General features: G+C 49.4%; 2 protein-coding genes across 4 annotated transcripts in view; one reads left to right on the forward strand and one right to left on the reverse strand.

Moving 5' to 3' along the window:
• Positions 1 to 9,102, forward strand: part of PCNX2 (pecanex 2) — a 300,484-nt gene extending 291,382 nt beyond the window's left edge. The window contains exons 33-34 of the mRNA XM_065919838.1: positions 6,494 to 6,942; positions 8,412 to 9,102. Coding sequence (XP_065775910.1) covers positions 6,494 to 6,942; positions 8,412 to 8,573 — 611 coding nt within the window. The 3' untranslated portion in view covers positions 8,574 to 9,102. The remainder of the gene's footprint in view (positions 1 to 6,493; positions 6,943 to 8,411) is intronic.
• Positions 9,103 to 13,726: 4,624 nt separating this feature from the next.
• Positions 13,727 to 20,438, reverse strand: part of NTPCR (nucleoside-triphosphatase, cancer-related) — a 35,881-nt gene continuing 29,169 nt past the window's right edge. For all 3 annotated transcript variants that reach the window (XM_065919842.1, XM_065919843.1, XM_065919841.1), the window contains one exon: positions 13,727 to 14,364. In XM_065919842.1, the coding sequence (XP_065775914.1) occupies positions 14,296 to 14,364 (69 nt within the window). In that variant the 3' untranslated portion in view covers positions 13,727 to 14,295. The remainder of the gene's footprint in view (positions 14,365 to 20,438) is intronic.

Raw genomic sequence — 20,438 nt, forward strand, 5'->3', positions numbered from 1 at the left:
GGGAATCACAGAACAGAGCCCAAGATGGGAAGCTTCTTGTGGGCTTCCTGGCTGCATCCCTCAGCCCCTGATAAACACAGGTGCTCACAGAGCATCCATGCTGTGCCTGAGAGGAGAGCTGCCTCCTGGCTCGGGCTTCCCAAGCCCAGCAACACCCGCCTCCCCCAACCACACCAGTCTTCTCCTCCTCAGCTGGTGCAGAGAGTGATGGTGGTGGGGTTTCCCTGTTCTCTTGGCACAAAGCTTTCAGTTACTGAGGCCCCGAGTGCAGTAGCCGCTGAGACCTCAAGGACACAGGCCCCCACAGGGAGCCCCATGTAATGATGGGCAGCCCTGCCTGGCCAGCCAGCCTGGCCTCAGGTTCCTGTACCTGCCACCAAAGACTCTTCCCAAATGATGCAGCCAGTGGTGCGATGTCTGACGGTCCCTGGAAGAGGGAGGGCAGCTTGGGAAGCCCCCACACCCCGCCACTCCCAGTAGGATGGTGTCCTGTGCTGGGCAGATGTTCGGTTTCCTTTCAGCCTCCGGCTTCTCTGGCCTCCTTCTCACCCTCCCTTCAGCTGAATCAAACCAGTGCATCCACAGATTCCAGAAAGGAAGCCAGGAGCCTGCTCAACCAGCGCAGGAAAGTTAGAGGCTGGTCTCCAGTCTTGGGAGGATGTTCCTGATCCTGGATCTTTGTGCTTGAGCTGGAATAAAGGAAGACAGCTTCCCAGCTCCCTCTCTATAGCTTCCCCGCACCAAGTCTGCAGGGGCACATGCCGGGGGGCTGGAGAGGGTTCAGCCTCTAGGTCGAGGCATTTTGAAGCTTCCCACATGCCGTAGGAGGGACCCACACAGCCGAAGGTCGCGAAGTCCCCGTATGGCTTTAACCACAGTGGTAGTAAAAACAAGGAGAGAATTTCATTTTCCAGGGGCAGGAGGAGGTGTCTGTGTGCTGGGGGTTGGGGAGGCAGGTTGTCTCTTTCTTATGCAGCATAGTTCTAATAACCAAGAAGCCCTGCTGTTGTTGTTTAGTTGCTAAGCTGTGTCTGATTCTTTGATCCCATGGACTGTAGCCCACCAGGCTCCTCCGTCCACGGAACTCCCCAGGCAAGAATACTCGAGTGGGTTGCCATTTCCTCCACCAGGGGATCTTCCCAACCCAGGGATTGAACTTGTGTCTCCTGCATTGGCAGGCGAGTTCTTTACCATTGAGCCACCTGGGAAGCCCTAAAAAGCCCTGTGCCCACCCAAACTTGGGATAGGTCTGTTCCTAGTCAGGGGTTGAAGAAGCTCTGGGTTTCAGTGCGAAGTGAGTTTTGCAACCTGAGTTCTTATTTGCCAATGTGCAAGCAACAAGCCTGCAGAGGATGCCGTCAGAGGCAGGGCAGAGGGTGGAGGCCACCACATGACGCCACGCAGGCAACGAGGGGTGCCCAGTGCACCTGCGGGAGGAAGTCCCTGGGCAAGTGCCCAAGCAGGGTATGACACAGAAGCCTGGCTAAGTAGCAGTGACTGAGATGCTCTCAAGGGTGGGTGTGGACCAAGTTCTAAGAACAGGGATCTTGTTTTACTCACAGTGCCCAAGGCTCAGTGCCCATAACTGGGGTCCCAAGTGTTCCTCCCCCAGATCCTGCCTCAGTTCCCAGCTGAGTGTCCCCATCCTGGTCCTTGCTGGATTCTCAGAGGACTGGGGTCCCAGGTGGCCACACCTCATGCCCGGCGGCCCAGAGCTCACTGTGCAGCCCCAGCGGTGGCTGACAACCTGTAGACTTCTCACTGGAAGGGGACTCAGCCCACTGGTGGAGGCTGGTGGCCTGGTGGCTCAGAGAAGTTAGGAATTCATAACTAATCACCAATTCAATGGACATGAACTTGGGCAGACTCCAAGAGATGGTGAGGGACAGGGAGGCAGCTTGGCATGCTGCAGTCCATGGGATTGCAAAGAGTCAGACACAGCTTGGCAACTGATCAACAGCAATAACAAGTAATCTGACACCCCAATTGGACAGAAAGACTATCTCTTCTATCCTATTCTAAGGATTTACACCACCACTTTTTATCAGCCTCTTGATGAAAGTGAAAGAGGAGAGTGAAAAAGCTGGCTTAAAACTCAACATTCAGAAAACTAAGATCATGGCATCTGGTCCCACCGCTTCATGCAATAGATGGGGAAACAATGGAAACCATGACAAATTTTATTTTCTTGGGTTCCTCAAATCACTGCAGATGGTGACTGCAGTCACAAAATTAAAAGACACTTACCCCTTAGAAGAAGAGCTATGACAAACCTAGATAGCATATTAAAAAGCAGAGAGACATTACTTTACCAACAAAGCTCTGCACAGTCAAAGCTATGGCTTTTCTAGTAGTCAAGTATGGATTGAGAGTTGGACCATAAAGAAAGTTGAGCACCGAAGAGCTGATGTTTTTGAACTGCGGTGTTGAAGAGGACTCTTGAGAGTCCTTTGGACTGCAAGGAGATCAAATCAGTCAATCCTAAAGGAATTCAACCCTGAATATTCATTGGAAGGACTGATGCTGAAGCTGAAGCTTAAGCTCCAGTACTCTGGCCACCTGATGCCAAGAACTGACTCATTTGAAAAGACCCTGATGCTAGGAAAGATTGAAGGCAGGAGGAGAAGGGGACAACAGAGGATGAGATGGTTGAATGGCATCACTGGCTCGATGGACATGAGTTTGAGCAAGTTCTAGGAGTTGGTGATGGACAGGGAAGCCTGGCATGCTGCAGTCCAGGGGGTCACAAAGAGTCAGATACAACTGAGCGACTGAACTGAACCACCACTTTTGAGATAACAATCAGAGAGAGAGGAATAATGCCGGAATAATGAACCAAGGAGGATAATTTATATAGAATTTCAACTCAGGCTCTTAGGAGGTTTGCCCTAGAATCGCTTATAATTTGATAATGAAGTAATTGGCAAAATAAGTTAAACTACAAAATAATAAGTAGCATGAATGCATTCAGTTGGGTTTCTTGTTCCATTTGCAAAATTAATTTAAAAAAATCAAGAGCAACCAAAAAAACCTCAAAAAAATCTGAAGCAATTTGGGGAGAGGGTTACCCCATCTTGCACAGAACACAGACTAGTCCCCTCCGACACACAGACGGGCCTTTGTCCCTTTGTTACTGAAATGAGCTAAGTCCCCCACCAAGTATGGGTGGTCTCTCCAGCATCAAAATCACCATCTTGTGGATGACTGTGGAGTATTTGGGGGCGGCAATCAGCGTTACAGGATAAATCACAAACAGATGTTTGGCCTTGCCAAACGGAATAAACTAACAAATCACCATCTCTCTTCTTAATTCTGATTCGTCAGGGTCCCTCTCTCCCTCTTTCTTCCTCTTCAAGAGTAAGTACTCAGCAGGGACGGTCAGATGAGCCCCAGCCTGGGTAGGGCCCCAGCTGCCTCACTCACCCAGGGAGCCTGACTCCAGTCCCGCACTGTGAGCACCCCAATTTCTTGGATGGGCAGGAGGGAGCCAGGTGGGAACCCCAGTGCCCTCTGAAACTCGGTGCCCACCACCACAGTGGGCAAATGGCACTAACGTTAAAGTCAGGAGGCCCCTTTCAGCCAATCCAGGGCAGTGGGAGGAGCAGGGCTTGGGGGGACCCGGGGATGTCCACAGTAACGTCTCTTCCCATATTGAGTGCAGCAAGTCAGACAGAGAAAGAGAAATATCCTGTGACACTGCTTAAAAAAAAAAAAGGTACAAATGAGTTTATCTACAAAACAGAAATAGAGTCACAGACATAAGAAACAAACACGGTTACCAGGGGGTGAAGCAGGAGCAAGGATAAACTGGGAGATTGGAATTGACATATACGCACTACTATATATAAAAGAGGTAACTAACAAGGACTATACTGTATAGCATAGGGAACTCTACTCAGTATTCTATAATAACCTATATGTGAAAAGAATCTTAAAAAGAGCAGAAGTGTGTATGTGTCTAACAGAGCCACTTTGCTGTGTGCCTGAAGCTAACACAAAGTTGTAACAACCACGTGTCTGCTCAGTTGCTTAGTCAGCTCTGACTCTGCGATCCCATGGACTGTAGCCCACCAGGTTCCTCTGTCGTGGGATTTTACCAGCAAGAATACTGGAGTGGGTTGCCATTTCCTCCTCCACGGGATCTTCCTGACCCCAGGATCAAACCCTCATCTCCCGCATCTCCTGCATTGGCAGGTGGATTCTTTACCACTGCGCCATCTGGGAAGCCCATGTAAATCAACTATACTCTAATAAAAATTTTTTAAAATTAAAATGTGTCACTCATGTGGTCCCATGGACAAATATAAACATTTCAGCATCCCCGGATTCCCTGTTAATAATTTGGGAACTTGGGATGAGTTGACAATCCTTGAGTGTACCCACCCACAGCCCTCTCTATTTGTACTAATTGAATGTAACTGAGCCACTTCAGGAGACTTGTGAGTAGGGCAACTGGTAGCACTTTGACATCACTAGCTGTTCCCTTCAAAATAATATTTATTTTTATTATTCATGTAAAAATTTAAAAAATTTAAGTATAGTTGATAGTGTTGTATTAATTTCTGCTCTACATACAGCAAAGTGATTCAGTTATACATTGTACATTCTTTTTTTTTCCTAGCCTTTTCCATTATGGTTTATCATAGGACACTGAATATAGTTCTCTGTGTTACACAGTAAGACTTTGTTGTTAAAATAATATTTTAAAATTAGACCCTCTGGGCTTCCCTTGTAGCTCAGTTGGTAAAGAATCAGCCTGCAATGCAGGAGAGCTGGGTTCCATTCCTGGATCAGGAAGATTTCCTGGAGAAGGAAATGGCAACCCACTCCAGTAGTTTTGCCTGGAGAATCCCATGGACAGAGGAGTCTGGAGGGCATAGTGCATAGTGCATGGGGTCAAAAGAGTCAGACTTAACGACTAAACCACCTGGTGATTAAGTTAAGGAATTCAGCATTCCAGCAAGCACAAGCCTTCTTCCACCCGCCTGGTCTCTACAACTGCAGAGGTGGGTCCAGCACTTTAAAGCCTCCCCACTCACAGCCCCCAGAGATGTGCCCGGACCAAATCCTTGGGCAGTCCAGTCCCTTGTGTCAAAATGGCCTTGTTTCAATGATTCTCAGCAAGAGCTAGGCCAGGAGTGACTCCCCGAGGGGAAGGATGGCTGGCCAAAGGGAGCTGGGAGCCCAGACAGACATGGGAACCTGGGTGACCCTGTGAGCCTGAGGAGAGCTTCCTCTCAAAGACCTTGATCTTAAGGGAAAGCTGTTTAGAAAATAAAGGCCACAGTATGTGTGGCTCAACCTTTTTTTTTTAACACCCGTTTTTGAAGGCAACTACAAATGATCTAAACCGGAGTGTTTTTCCTCATGCTTCCAGGGACCTGAGACTTTGGTGTGAAAGCCAGGACAAGCCGGGGCAAATTGGACAGGTCCATAACCCCGGCTGCTGCTCCCCACAGCAATGCCCACACCCCACCCTTCAGTTCTCAGGCCTTAGTGGAGGCCCGGCCTGGGCTCCCAGCCCTCCGTCCCGGCCCAGAAGGCGGGGGACAACCTGGCTGTCTGGGGTTCCAGAGCAGGCCTCCCACCTCACCTCGAAGACACTGATGTTAAGGACCACCTGCCATGGCAACCTGGTCTGCTCTGCTTTCTTTTTCTTAATTTCCCATTTTAGAAAGCTCTGGTTAACTAGATGAATGGCCTTTTGAATGCTCCTGCTTTCTCCTTTCTCTTTAATTCCCTGTCTTATGGGTTAAAAAATTTATAGTTGATTTACAATGCCGTGTCTATTTCAGGTGTATAGCAAAGTGATGCAGTTGTACATACATACTCTGTGCGTGCGTGCGTGTGTGCGCATGTGTGTGCGTGCGTGTGTGTGCGCGCACGCGCGTGTGTGTGTGCGTGTCTATGTGTGCGCGCGCGCGTGTGTGTGTGCACGCGCGCTCAGTTGTGTCTGACTCTTTTCCATCCTATGGACTGTATGTAGCCCACCAGCCTCCTCTGTCCATGGAATTTTCCAGGCAAGGATGCTAGAGTAGGTTTTCATTTCCTCCTCCAGGGAATTTTTCTGACCCAGGGATCGAACCCATGTCTCTTGTGTCTCTTGCATTGGCAGGCGGATTCTTTACCACCTGGGAAGCCCAAATATATACAAATATATTGGGCTTCCCTGGTGGCTCAGACGGTAAAGCATCTGCCCGCAATGCGGGAGATCTGGGTTCGATCCCTGGGTCAGGAAGATCCCCTGGAGAAGGAAATGGCAACCCACTCCAATACTCTTGCCTGTAAAATTCCATGGACTGAGGAGCCTGGTAGGCTACAGTCCACGGGGTCGCAGAGTCGGACACGACTGAGCAACTTCACTTTCACTTATATATATGTGCTTTCTCGGATTCTTTTCCCATATAGGTTATTACAGAGCATTGAGAAGAGTTCCCTGGGCTGTACAGTAGGGCCTTGCTGTTTATCTGTTTTGCTCTGCTTTCTTTTAAAGGCAGGAGAAAAGGCAGGAGTCAGTCCGCCCAGGCCCACAGGGCCTTAAGCCAAACGCCGCCCGTCCCGCGCGCGTGCGGCCCGGTGGCGGGCAGCCGCCCGACCTTCCTGCAGACGTCCACGTCGGTCCACGAGCTGGCGCCGCGGCGCTCGGGCAGCCGGCTGTCCCTGTGTCCCTCGGCCGCGTCGCTGCACTCGCAGCCCCCGGCTGCTCCTGCCGCCGGCCCCCTGAGCGTCCGAGAGCGGGCCGAGGCCCTCCTCAGGTCCAGCCTGGGCTCGTCCACCAGCTCCACCCTCAGCTTCCTGTTTGGCAAGAGGAGCTTCTCCAGCGCGCTGGTCATTTCCGGGCTGTCTGCTGCCGAGGGGGGCAACACCAGTGACACCCAGTCTTCCAGCAGCGTCAACATCGCCTTGGGCCCCTCGGCCAGGGCCGCCAGCCAGTCCACACGGGTGAGGGGCTAGGGGGCGGGGAGGGCTCCTGGCCCGAGGACCCGCGCGCCCTCCTGCAGGCTCCCGTCACCTCCCCGTAGCGTTTGCAGAGTAACAGACCAGAGGTGAGATAGGAGCTGGAACGTCTGCGCTCTGAAGCCGACAGGAGACATCACCGCGGTCCTGTAGTAGTGGCGCCTGAGCAGGCGTTATTGCAGGGAGCCCGAAGGCAGAGTCCCCTCCGCCCTGAACCGGGGCTGTGGGGGCAGGCTTCCATGGGCCCAGGTTAAAGGACCGGTTGTAGTCCTTCTCTTTGCACATTCCTCTGGCTGGAGGGAGAGGAAAGGACGTAGGTACACCAGCCTGGTGGGCAGATCCTCACCGATTCCTCGCCACTAGATTTCATTGTGAAGCTGCCGAGATGGCCTTCTGCTTTATGCAATTAAATGTTAAGAGAGTTTTGAGGACTTCACCCAAATAAATCGTTAGGTATCTAGAATCCCTAGCTAGCTGGCATTGGATGAATCCCTGAGCATCACAAGTAAGTATACACGTAAATGCCCAGCCTTTCTCTTCTGTAGGGGAAGAATAGGAGACATTAAGCCAAAAGCCAGCACCAGCTTGGATGCCTGCAGTTCCGTTTGAACATTCGGCACTGTCCTGTCTGCAGTGGAGCTGAGTCACAGACCGCCAGCCTGTGGTTCCGGGTGTGGGTGTTTGGAGGTGGATGATGGGGGCTTGGCCCTCCCTCTCCTCCCCCAGGAGAAGCCATACAGTGGCACCCCAGCCCCCTTGAAGTCAGGGCCAGTGTGCCCTACCCTAAGAAGAGCCTGGGGGTTGCAGCCTTCAGGGCGGGGTTATGAGCACCCTGGAGCCCCAGGTTACTTCAGGAGTTTAATCCAGTTTAGTTAGACAACTAAATGTGAACAAATCTCCTTCCCTTTTTCTCAATTCCTCAATAACAATGCATACCTTTCTGCCACCCCCAGTATGTGTTTATGACAATCTTTGGGTACAGTTCTGGGATTCTGGAAAATTCTCTCTCCCTCTCTACCACAAGGATGGCTAAGTCTTTGGGACCACATTCAGCCAGAATAAAAAAACCTCAGTATTACTGTTTGGGATTAAACCTGCAGGATTTAGTAGGGGTGCAGGGCTGAGTGTATATGAAGTGACATTGACCCAAACTCAGAAAATCCCGGCTCACAAATGACTTTTTACCTAAGGTCATCTCTTTGCAGATTACCCGAGAAAAGGTCCCTGTGTGTAGAGGCACCCCTCTCACTGTATTAGACTCGTGACTGGGACTGCATGGCCCTTCCTCAAGCCTAGCTAGCTGCCTTTGGTCCTCTATAACTGTACTTTACTTTAGACTCTGACCCCGTGTCCCTGCCACACTACCAGCTGGCACCTGCAGCTGTGAGATAGTCATCAGGGGAGGTGATCAGCCTGGCTGAGCATAAAACTCGCTTCTCTTTTCTCTTCGGAAGCACTTCTCTGAGCCTTGCGAACACTCAGAGGTCACTGAGCAGGGGCTGCTCCGAGATCACCGCGTGGCTGAGAACCTGGGGGTGATGTGCAGAAGAGCGAGCCAGGAGGACATGGGGCTGGACGACACGGCCTCCCAGCAGAGTGCTTCCGACGAGCAGTAGCCGAGTTCGGGCCAGAGGAGCCGTGGTGTCGGGGAAGGACCAAACCCCCTGGCTTCCCCCTTGCACTCTCCGAACCAAACAGAGCACAGAGTTTGAGCCAGATGTGTCCTACGGAAAAATGAATGCTGTGTAGAAAATAGAGCAACTCGATCTCAGGTTCTTGAAAAATCTCTCACGTGATAGAAAACCTTGACACCAGGTCTCCCTCTCCTTTGGCTCTTGTGGCCCGAGTGGTGGGATGCGGGAGGAACCCTTCCCAGGACTGGACAATTCAAACAAAAGCCATGTAACATCTTAAGACAACTCAAGCAGAGCACATAATTCCTTCCTGCCCTGATGATAAGAAGACAGCTGCATGCTAAACAACTGGCATTTTACACTCACTGTTACCGTGAAAAAGAAGCAGACAGCTGTGCGTATCACACCATGAACTGGTCCAATGCACTGATGTTCAATCTATGTGTAAACATCTCACTTCTTGATAATATTTATGCAGATGTTAAATATAAACCAGTGACAGCTTTACTGCAAAAATCGTGACAGTGCATGCAGTCACATCCAAAACATCCTGTGAAAGGAGCCAAATGCCCCCAGCAATGTGCGTGCAGAAGTTTAGTCAAGGCAGGCCATGGAGAGCCACCTAGGAATGATGCTAACTGCAGTCACAGCAACTTCCTGCAGGAAGCCAGGCCCCATCTCTCCTGGCGTTCCTGTGTGCTTCCCAGGAATGCATACTTGTTTCCAAGCCAAGCAATCCTTAATGTGTCACAGGACATTTGCACATACTTTGTTTTTGGAATTAAAATGTTTACAGTTATTGCTGTGTCCGGTTGTTTGAGTTCTACTAAACTGTTATTTATTTAAAAAAAAAAAAAAAAAAAAGATCCTTCACTGTAAGAATGACATTTAGGCGATTTTTTTTAATTTGTTTTTTACAAAGTATAATTTACAATGTTGTGTTAGTTTCAGGTGTACGGCAAAGAGATTCAGTTATATGTATATTATTCTTCAGATTCTTTTTTTAATTACTTTTTAAATTGAAGTATAGTTGATTTACAATGTTGTAGGCAAATTCTGAGACAGTTTTTCTCATCTTAAGAGTCCCAACAGGTACAGCAGAAATGTGAATTCTTGCTGCTGTGAGGGGGGAAGAAGGGGTATCAGAACAGGGTCCATGGGAAATATCCATCCCTGACCTGATGAGGCATCCCTTTTGGAAAGACAATAGTTAGAGATACTCAATTTGAAAGCAGTCATACAAATTTCTTAAAGGTATTTGGGACTGGAAGTGTAGGCAGAGGGGATGGTACTGTAGAGAATTCCTTATCTCTTGGAAGTAGATGGTAATACTGTTTTTGTTTGGTAAAATAAGAATTAGCAATTAATAACAGTAGAGTCTATCATCAGAGACAGAGTGCATTCTCAAATCAGTGATCCCTAGAGGTGCATTTTTCTTATTTCTGATGGATTTGCAGATGTCTGTCTAAAGAAATAACTCAGCTGAAATAACCTCAGCACAGTTCTTTAAGTTGGCTCAACAAACTTGGCTGGCAGTTCCTGAAATTCTCTTGGGCAACTTGGCAACCAAGCCCTCGGGACTAAAGGGCGGCTTCCCTATATTAGGGTGGTCACTTGAATTAGGTAAGAAAATGACCCACGCCCAGCAGCATTCAGCCTGGGTGCTCCTTGGGCCTCTAGAAATAAGAAACAGAGGCATGGCTTTCAGAGAAAGTGAGAGCTGCTCAAAGAGCTGGGAAACCAGTCTATAGGGACAGGGTGATGCAGATAGGAGGCAAGTGCATCCCTGCTATGCCTGCATCTTGTTCCACGAGAGATTTACAAGCTGCTGCTTCAACCGCTGGGTCTACTGCTTATTATCCTGGTTCTCTGGCAGCCTTTGGGGGGCCAGCGGGAGGAGGAAAGGTGTGGTCTACCCACTTCAGGGCCAGACTCCTCAGGCAGGGCTGCCATGCCCTGCACTGCCTACAGCAGGAAAGCTGCCTGCGTGTGCATGCTGAATGTGTGTGCACATGGACCCACGGCTGAGATCACGGCTGGCCTCCCTCCAGGAATCTTCGGGGCTGTCAACAACTCAGTCACGTGTTTTTTTTAGGTGTTGTAAACAACTTTTATATTTATAACTCATGAGCTCGTTAATCTCATCTTCAGCCTATCAACTGTTTATCAGAGTGTACTCCTTGCAAAATATTGTATTATTAGCCCCCATTTAGAAGAAATTTTCCAAAGGTGACATTTCCTACTGGAGTTATTCAAATGTTCTACTGGACTTGAGCTAAGAGTTATTTTCTACATTTGAATGCTGAACAAAATTGCTTCTCTTTTAAAGATAACATAGACCATAGTGCTGGGTTTTATATGAATCATGTGGCTATTCTGGAATTATTGAGTCTACATTCTGTACTGTGTGTTAAAACCATCTGCCTGGCAGGCCATTTCTAAGATGGTTAAGATGTTTCTAAGGTGTGCAGACTTCTCTTGGTCCATGAAAGAGGCATCACAAGGCCTGTTCCCTGAACTCTCCTCAAGCCTCCTCCGCTTTCCTACTGTTCTGTCCCAAGTCACAAGCTCCTGCCATCAGGCCTGCCTCCACCTGATCTTCCCAGACACAGCATTCCACGAACACAGACACAGATGGAAGAGAGAGAGGGGCAAGTCCATCCCACCTTCCCCGGCTTCCCAGGGGCATCGCCCCTTACCCCTGTAACTTAACGGACTTACAGCATTACGGGGCCCTCTTCATGGCAGTCACGATAGAGATCATATTTAGTGAATTAGAGGACCATCTCCCTAACATGTGCTTATTCAGAAATAAAAAGATAACTCTTTTGGGGAATTCCCTGGTTGCCCAGTGGTTAGACTCAGCACTCTCACTACCTCTGTCCTGGGTATGATCCCTGGTTGGGAAACAAAGATTCCATGAGCCCCTTGGCATGACCAAAAACAGACAAAAAAAGCCCCACTTTTAAAATACTGGGTGTGCAGCGGCTGCTACAGGGAGGAAGAGAGAACAGGTGGGCAGGCCCGGCCTCCACGTCAGCTCTGCCGCGCCCTGTCCGACCATGACTTCCAGCTTGGGTTCTTCACGCGAGCTCTGCACACGTCCACTCTGTGCTTTTCAGAGTGAACTCCCCCTTGAAGTCTGGACTCACACCCAGCAATGCTAGGCATCTGGATTTATTTGAATAGCAGGCATTTCAAACTCAGGTGTAAGAGGATTCCTGATCTCAGTGGCCCCCGCACCCCTCCTCTCTGGGAGCCCCTCACCTCAGTGCTACCCACACAGAGGCAGTGCTCAGCGAGTGTGTGAGCCTCAGGTGTCCTGCCCTCTCTTCCCGCTTTAACCTCAGCAGAACATTGTTTCTACAAACTGTGCATGCTTGGCCCTGAGTTGCAGTTATTTGTGAATTCATTTTATTTGATACCACAGGCTGGAGCCTTAAACAACAAATATTACTCACAGTTGGAAGGCTGGGAAGTCCAAGATCACATTGTTAGCAGATTCAGTGTCTGGTGAGACCCACTTCCTCATATGGCAGCAGGTGTGAGGGAGCTCTCTGGGGCCTCTTTTTCAAGAGCACTAATCCCCTTCATGATGACCCTATCCTCGTGACCTAATCACATCCAAAGGCCCCACCTCCTAATATCATCACATGGGGGATTAGAGTTCAACCTGAATTCCTGGGGAAGGGAGCACGTGGGGGGTCATGGGAAGAGACACTCAGACTTGGGCTCAAACCCTTTCCTGCCAGGGCCATCATGAGCAGGAGTGCAGGAGCTCCCCCACCAGCAACTGCCCAGGGCCATGATGCGAGGAGGCCCCAACACTCCCCCCCTGAAGCACATCTGGCCTTGGCTCTTAAGTGCTCCTTTCCTTTCTCCCCCCTTGTTTCTGTTTTTTTTTTTAAACTTTGGATACTTTTAAAAATAATTTTTACTGGCATATGGGTGATTTATAACGTTGTGTTGGTTTCCTTTGGAAAATGTCCCCTTCTACTCACGGCCAAAGAGTCCCTGGCTAGGGGTGCCGGTGAAGGCTGCTTCCTGCTAGGGCAGGAGCCCCAAGAGGGCAGCCTGCGCCCCAGGCCAGGGTGCTGGGGGCACGGGGCCCAGACCTACTCAGCCTGCCTCCCTCTTTGCTGGTGCTGAGTGCTGCGGGGGCCTCATCCAGGGCTGTGGAAGCTGAAGGGGAGTAGATTTATCACAGGAATGGGGCTCCTGCACCTGGGAAGCCTCTACCTGCTTCAGAGCAGCAGTCACCCCAGTGCACCGAGCTCGCAATCCATGCCGAGCTGTGCCCTCTGGCCCCACTGAGTGAAGCTCCTGTCACAGCCCGCCTGTCAGATGTCACAGCAGAGCCTCCCAGGACTAGTCATCCAGGCAGGGAGAGTGGCCTGGCCCAGGCACCCTTTCTCAGGCTGAGGTCTACCAATAATCTGGGAGACCCTTTCCAGGTGTGACCCTGCAGAGCCTGGGCCAGCGCAGACCAGGCTTCAGAGAGCCACCATGGGGCAGACAGACCATCCTAAGAGCCGGTCACAGGCTGTAAGCTGTCATCTCAGTTTAGAAGCCAGTGTTTTCTGCATTGCCTGCTGTCCCAGGGCCCACCTTGCCAGGCTCCTCGCTCTACACATGCCCAAATGGGTCAGCGGTCACATTCATGCATACTCCCAGCAATAGCACCAGCTGGCACTGTGCGTAAGGCTAAAAAAATATACTGGCAATTCAAAGACACTGAAATGTCTATCGCTCGAGTATCATCACCCTTGGAAGAGCAACTCTTACCCTCTGTGAGCTCTGGGTTCTGTGGTCTGGCCCACGGGGCCCTGCCAGGGCTGAACCTCGTCTCTCTGCAGCTTTCTTCCTGACAGCCCCGGCTCTGGCCCTGGCCACTCCCCAGGGGACTGGGTGGAGACTGACGGTGGCTTCCTTCAGGCCGGGGCAGCCCTCCTCTGATGGCACTCACTCACCCCTTTTCTGGAAGGGAAATGGGGCCCAGAAAAATTTGTGAACGTGTCTAAATGAATGGGGCCCAAGTGGGGCTCTGATCTGAACCCCTGCTGAGTACCAAGTGCTACCAACATTTCTACAGGCTGCTCATTTCTCCCATATTAGGACCCACATGTCTGCAGCCATCACATTTCTCTTTATTTTATTAAGCAATAAGCAAACAGATAAACAGTCAAAGATGCGGGCAGGGAAGGACCGAAAATGGCTTTTCCTGAAATACTGATTTTCTTAAAATCAAATAACTGTTATCACTCCAAGTTGCAGGAGGCTGCAGCTGCTCCCCGGGAGGGGTTTAATTTTCCTGACATGCCAAAATGATCAGGCAGTGAACTCCTCCCCACACCCCTACCCTGAACACATTTATAAACTTCGATGGGGGCAAATTCCATCTAATACTCCGAAAACCATTTCTTTTTTCATAATTTACCCAAATCATATGCACAACTGCAAGAGGAAATAAACAGAAATCTTTCAGCATAAATACACCACAGTGGATTGTTAATCTTGTAGAGTCAATCCAGCATTAAGGCTAATTTGATATTTTAAAACATTTTATGGAAAACAGCTGTCAGGCTCTCTTTGGAAAAGCCTCCAAGGTTTCGTAAACCAAAGGCATAAAACCTGGTTGGGCAGAGCACTGGGGCTCCTCTCGAAGAAACGTCTGCACGTGCAGAGAAGTGCTGACACGTCTTCTTCACTTCTGGCTGCTCTGCACGTGGGTCACAATCTCTGGCAAAAGGTGATTTCTGTTCTCCTTGGTTACCTAAGTAGGAAGAAGCAGGAAAGCAGATTTCAGAGTCCCTTTCCTTTTCTTCAGTTCCCTACTCTGCCGGGTTATACTCTAACAGAACAGCCCAGAAGATGACGTATGCTTTATAGAGTGTGACCCAGGCAAGGCTCACCCAGGGAGGCACCCCAGGCCTCCCAGAGCGCCCTGAAAGTGGGGCAGGTGGGCTCAAATCCCACCACCAGCTCCTGCGAAGGGACGGCTCACAGAGTGAGAGTGGGTTTTGATGACAGATGGATTTTAACCAGGAAAAGAGCTGTGAATTGAGCCTGGGAGGGCTGCTGGGTAGCAGGCTGGGATGTGGCTCGAGTGAAGCCTGACCAGGACGGAAGGAGGCCCGAGTGCAGCCAGAAGAACCATGGCTCCAGGTGGGCCCCCGTCCGCCAGGTGAGGCCCCTCAGAGCAGCCTCACACCCAGGACTCCGGGGTTCTCTGAAGGGCAGTAATCCACTCCTCTCTCCCTGATTTAGGAGATCTGCGAGTTGCAGGAAGCCTCTGACACCAGTCAACTCTGCACCTGGAGGATGAGGATGGCATGGGGGGCGGGGTGCACGGTGGAGAACAGGGCTTTTGCTGAGATCTCAGGCACAATGGGGGATGCAGGGCAGACTAGAACGCAGATCCCCTGCGCCCGATGTGTTAGCTCAGCAATTATCACTGTTACAGACAAAAGGAACAAGAGTGGATTCAAGCTCTGCTTGAGAATCTGTGTTATAGTTTTCTTTCTTTCACTACCACAGGCCCTCTGAGTACAATTCAAGCACCCAAACACCCCCCCGGAAGCCCGGTGGGGGGCTGTTTCCCAGCAAGGGGCAGGGTGGTCTCTCCGCATCACCAGCATGTTCCTGGGTCACCCACACGACATTCAATGCGCAGTGCCGGGGCAAGGTGCTCGGAGTGGCAAGGCTCAGCCAGGACCTTGACCGCACAGAGCCTGAAGACCAGACCGGGGGCACATGTAAAACAGGGCAGGCAGGGTTGGCAGAGGGCCCTGAGACCCCTCGAGTCAGGAGGCACGGATGCTGGCGGCACGGAGGGGGTGGGGGGAAGTGATCAGGAAAGAAGGAAAGGCTTCCACAGGTGGTTATGCCCAAGCTGCTTTTGACCAGTGGACCTGGGAGAAGGGCAGCAGTGAAGAGGAGAGCCGAGCGGAGACTCATGCTGACAGGAAGTGCATGCGCCTGGAAACCTGAGTGGTCCGGGAGGTGCGGTCCTGAGAGGAGATGGCCTGGTCACACTGCAGGACCTCGGCCCCCGGGGGTGGCAGGGGCCCTGGTTTGGGAGGCGCATACATGTCAAGAGGAAATGCACAGCGGACCTCAGCGCCTGGCCCCCTGCATCTGCATCCTTCTTATAAGAGGGTGATTCTCCTGTGGGAGCAGCCCTTGGCCCTGGGGTACAAGCTGGGCCCTGGAAGACTTTCTGAGAAACAGTCTCAGAAAGACTTAGACCCGGCCCCTAAGGGTGGTGTCCCAGGATGCTGCCCACTGGTTGTTTTTGCCACCCCCTTGATTTTCCTAAGGTGATTTCTGAAAATCATGCAGTGAGATGTCTATGTGAAACCGTTCACAGTGTTCAGTTACCGTGCTCCTGGCCCACTGAAGACAAGTTCGCAAATCCAAGAACAGGGAACAAGCACAGTGTCATCTGTCAGCGCAGCTGCCCCTCCCTTTCAGAAGGACTCCAGTCTTTCTGCAGTGTTTAACTAGAGGAAGGCACTGCAGCCTGGGAGGGGAAAGGAGGTGAGGATGACGCGGGAAGGACCCCAGCGTCCTCGTCCCCCGCCTCCCACCATGCCCTCCTAGGGCTGCAGGAGCGGCTCAGCCTCAGGTCCCGTGAAGATCAGACCCTGAGTTCCAGGGCTGGACTGCATTCATCCTGGGTCTGACACAGAAAATGTTTACTATATTCTAAGCTGAGGAGGGTCTCTGAAATAGAGCTGAGCGATTAAATACAGATTATGAAGACTCTGACCGAGGAAGCATCCGAAGTGCTCTGAGATTCCTGGGGCCAGGGAAAGGCCTCAGAGCTGTCAATGACTCAGGGCCATAACATCAGGAAGGTGCAAACATTTGGACAGAAGAACATGTGGGCAAAACACATCTCTTTACGCATATACCATGTGCAAGAGAGCAACACAAAACCACATACATCTCCTAGAAACCACGTGGGAAGCACCCTGACAGGTTTTAAATAAGCAGGAGAATAAAAAAGGAAATTAATTTGACAATGCTCATTATTATAAGTTAATACATATCAAAAGTACTACTAGTCTGTTTCATATTTTGTCTTCATTCTGTTGAACCTAAAAATAGGATGATTCATGAATTCAAACCCTCTAACTCTGTTTTTCCTTGAAGTTTAAAGGTTCTAAAGCAAGAATTACTTTGCAAATGGGGTTTTCGGGAATGCAGTGCCCACAGCAGAGAAGGGACTGCATCCCACATCCCAGGGCAACACCATGTCTCACTAGAGGAGGAAGGGGGCGGGATGGTTCTTTGTTTGGCCGTCCTGCCGATGGATTTCTGTGTGAGCATACAGCATACACAACACAGCTTTTGTGTTTGTGTGCTCAGCTGCATCCAACTCCGGGACCCCCATGACAGGCCATGGGGTCACAAAAGTCCTTCACAACTTATCAACTGAACACCAAAACACAACAACAAAAAACACGTAGACATCATACAACATAGCTTTACTGAGATATAATCCATATTCCATACAACTCAACTTCTTAAAGACAGAACTCGGTGGCTTTTAGTACGATCACAGTTGTGTAATAATCGGCACTATGTGTTAAGAGTATTTCCATCACCCCTCCCCTCCCTCTCCGCAAATAACCCCACTCCTGATCATTACACTCACACCTTCCCCCGGGCCCCAGCAACCACGGATCCAAGGTCTGTGTCGACAGATTTGCCTATTCTGGACATTTCATGTAGACGGAATCATACAGTCTGGAATCCGCTGGGACAGGGTTCCCTGACTTGGCATCACGTGAAGTTAATTCCTCCAGGTTGAGTACGTGTCCCCACGTCATGTCCTCTTCTTGTGGGAGAAGACGGTATGTATATCATTTGTGTACATCATTTGTGTTACATCTTTCTCTGTTCATCACCTGATGGACATTTGGGTCTGTCTCACTTTTTGGCTAATATGTACTTGAATGTATGGCTTCTATGAACATGGTGTGTACAAGTTTTTGTGTGAACATGCTTCCAGTTCTTCGGGGTACACACCTAGAAGTGGGATTGCTGGGCTATAGGGTAATGCCATATCTAGCTTTTTGAGGAACTGCTGCATTTTTCCAGTCTCAGCAGCAGGGTATGATGGCACCAATCTCCCCGCATCCTTACCAACATTTTTATTTTCCATTTCTTTCCTTTAACTTCATCATGGCCATCCCAGGAATGTGAAGCACTATCTCACTGTTGTTCTGGTTTGCACTGCCCTAAAAATCTAACAATGTTACAGATACGTTCATGTGCTTTTCTACTGTTTTTCTATCTTTGGAGAAATGTCTTTTGTCTCTTTGCTCCTTTTTTAATTCGTATATTTTATTTCTTTCTTTTTAAATTATTGAACTGTGATAAGAGTTATTTATGTACCCTGGGATACATGAAGTTCCTTATCAGATCTGTGATTTTTACATATTTTTCCCATCCTATGGGTGGCCATTTTACTTTTTTGACAGTGTCCTTTGAAGCACAAAGTTTTTTAATTTTGATGAAATCTTTTTTCCTTGTCACTTGTGTTTTTGGTGTATCAAATAAGACTCTGCCTAACCCAAGTTTACAGAGGTTTACTCCTACATGTTCTTCTAGGAGTTATATAGTTTCATTATTACATGCAGATCTATGAGTTTGGGTTAATTTTTGTGTCTGATGAGAAGTAAGAGTTCAACTTCATTCTTTTGGATGTGGATGTCCAATTTTCCAGCGCCATTTGCTGAAAAACTATTCTTTGTTAACTTGTCCTCGCACTCTTGTTGAAAATCAGTTGATTGCAGACGTAAAGGTTTATTTCTGGACTTTTGATTCGATCCCAGTGATCTATGTGTCTGTCTCTATGTCAGCACCACACTGTCTTGATTACTGTAGCTTTGCCGTTAAGTTTTGAAATCAGGAAGTATGAGTCTTCCAACATCATTCTCCTTTTCACGGTTGTTTTAGCCAGGTCCTTTGAATTTCCATGTGAATTTTAGGATTGGCTTGTTAATTTCTATAAAAACCACAGAAAATCCTGCCTCCTGACTTCTGACGCGGCAGCTGACAGATGCACTTGCACTCCTGTACTTTCAGGAGTCTATGCTCCAGAAACAGCATCAAAGTCCTGTGAGATCAAAATGGTTTACACTTTGCCTGGTTAAAATACCCAAGGCCAAGAAGAGTAAGAGGAGGTATAGAAATTTCCAAATTGAAGGGAAGCTGGGACATAGCCCCCATTTTGTGATCTTGCAATCCACTGGCAAAAACTAAAAGAGGAAAACCAGATTTATGGAAGACAAGTTTAAATGGCTCTGAATTCAGAATAGTAGAACAGATTTTAGTTACAGCAATATTTTTATAAAGTAGAAAAACCAAATAATCTCTAGGAATATTAGATTTTTAAAGTCACCTGAACCATCCCTACCCTCGAAGTTAACACACAGCAGAGCTACGCAGATGCTCAGGCTTTGGGGTCAAAAGACTGAGGTCTGAATCCTGCTTGCACCCCCACCAACCTAACGTCCTTGGGTAAGGCATGCCAGCTCTCCCTGATGATGCGGCTGCTACCACATCCCCACACACTGATGGACCTCAGCACTGCCTTTAGGTGTCCCAGGACTGGGGGCCGCCAGCCCAGGCCTCTCAACCCCCAGTCCTCAGACTCCAGGCATCTCCTGTCCCCTCAGCAGGCAGCATTCTCCAGCATCTCCAACAAGGAGACATTGCACAGAAAATCAAAAGCAGTATGCGCTGGAAATGCCACCAATGTGACCAAACTCATACTTTTTGTTAGAAATTACCAGCAGGGATAAGAGTATTTCTTAATGTTGTTGATCAGAGAAGGATGGAAGCAGGAAAGAGTTGCTGCTGCTGCTAATTCGCGTCAGTTGTGTCCGACTCTGTGCGACCCCATAGACAGCAGCCCACCAGGCTCCCCCGTCCCTGGGATTCTCCAGGCAAGAACACTGGAGTGGGTTGCCATTTCCTTCTCCAATGCAGGAAAGTGAAAAGTGGAAGTGAAGTTGTTCAGTCGTGTCCGACTCAGCGACCCCATGGACTGCAGCCCACCAGGCTCTTCCGTCCATGGGATTTTCCAGGCGAGAGGACTGGAGTGGGGTGCCTGTTGGTCGTAATCTGGACCCATGAAGGTCTTCACCTCTTGTCCCCACAGTACTGACATCACCATTAAACGTTCTCTGACATTGGGTTTCAAATAGCCTCATGAAGTGAAGTGAAAGTTGCTCAGTCGTGTCCAAATCTTTGTGACCCCATAACTATACAGTCCATGGAACTCTCCAGGCCAGAATACTGGAGTGGGTAGACTTTCCCTTCTCCAGGGGATCTTCCCAAGCCAGGGATCAAACCCAGGTCTCCCACATTGCAGGTGGATTTTTTACCAGCTGAGCTACAAGGGAAGCCCAAATTTAGACCTTAGAGGGGGCACCCGGATTTCAACTGGGAACCTCTTGATCTGCAATCAAATGCTCTACCATTGATTTATACTCCCAACAGCTATATATTTAAAACATGTTTCAGCTACACATTTAGCAGTAAGCTTTAGAATAAATAAGAAAAACATTCCCAAACTTCTGAGAGGGAAACAGAATTTTCAGGAAAGGAACCTTCAATGCCTGAACATGCATAAGGATGGAAGTTTCTACACTGCTGAGTCTCACAGCTTCCCTGTGGCTCTGGCTTTTTAACGTTTTTAGACTGCTCTTTCCTGGGCAACCTCTGCTGTTCCACCGCTCGCATTCACTGACCCTGTCAACTCCACTCAGCTGACTGGGTCCACCCACGGGCTTTCTCATTCAGTTATTGCATTTTACATCCTAAAATTGT

The sequence above is a fragment of the Muntiacus reevesi genome, chromosome 2, assembly GCF_963930625.1.
Source record: "Muntiacus reevesi chromosome 2, mMunRee1.1, whole genome shotgun sequence".
In the NCBI taxonomy this organism is placed as follows: domain Eukaryota; kingdom Metazoa; phylum Chordata; class Mammalia; order Artiodactyla; family Cervidae; genus Muntiacus; species Muntiacus reevesi.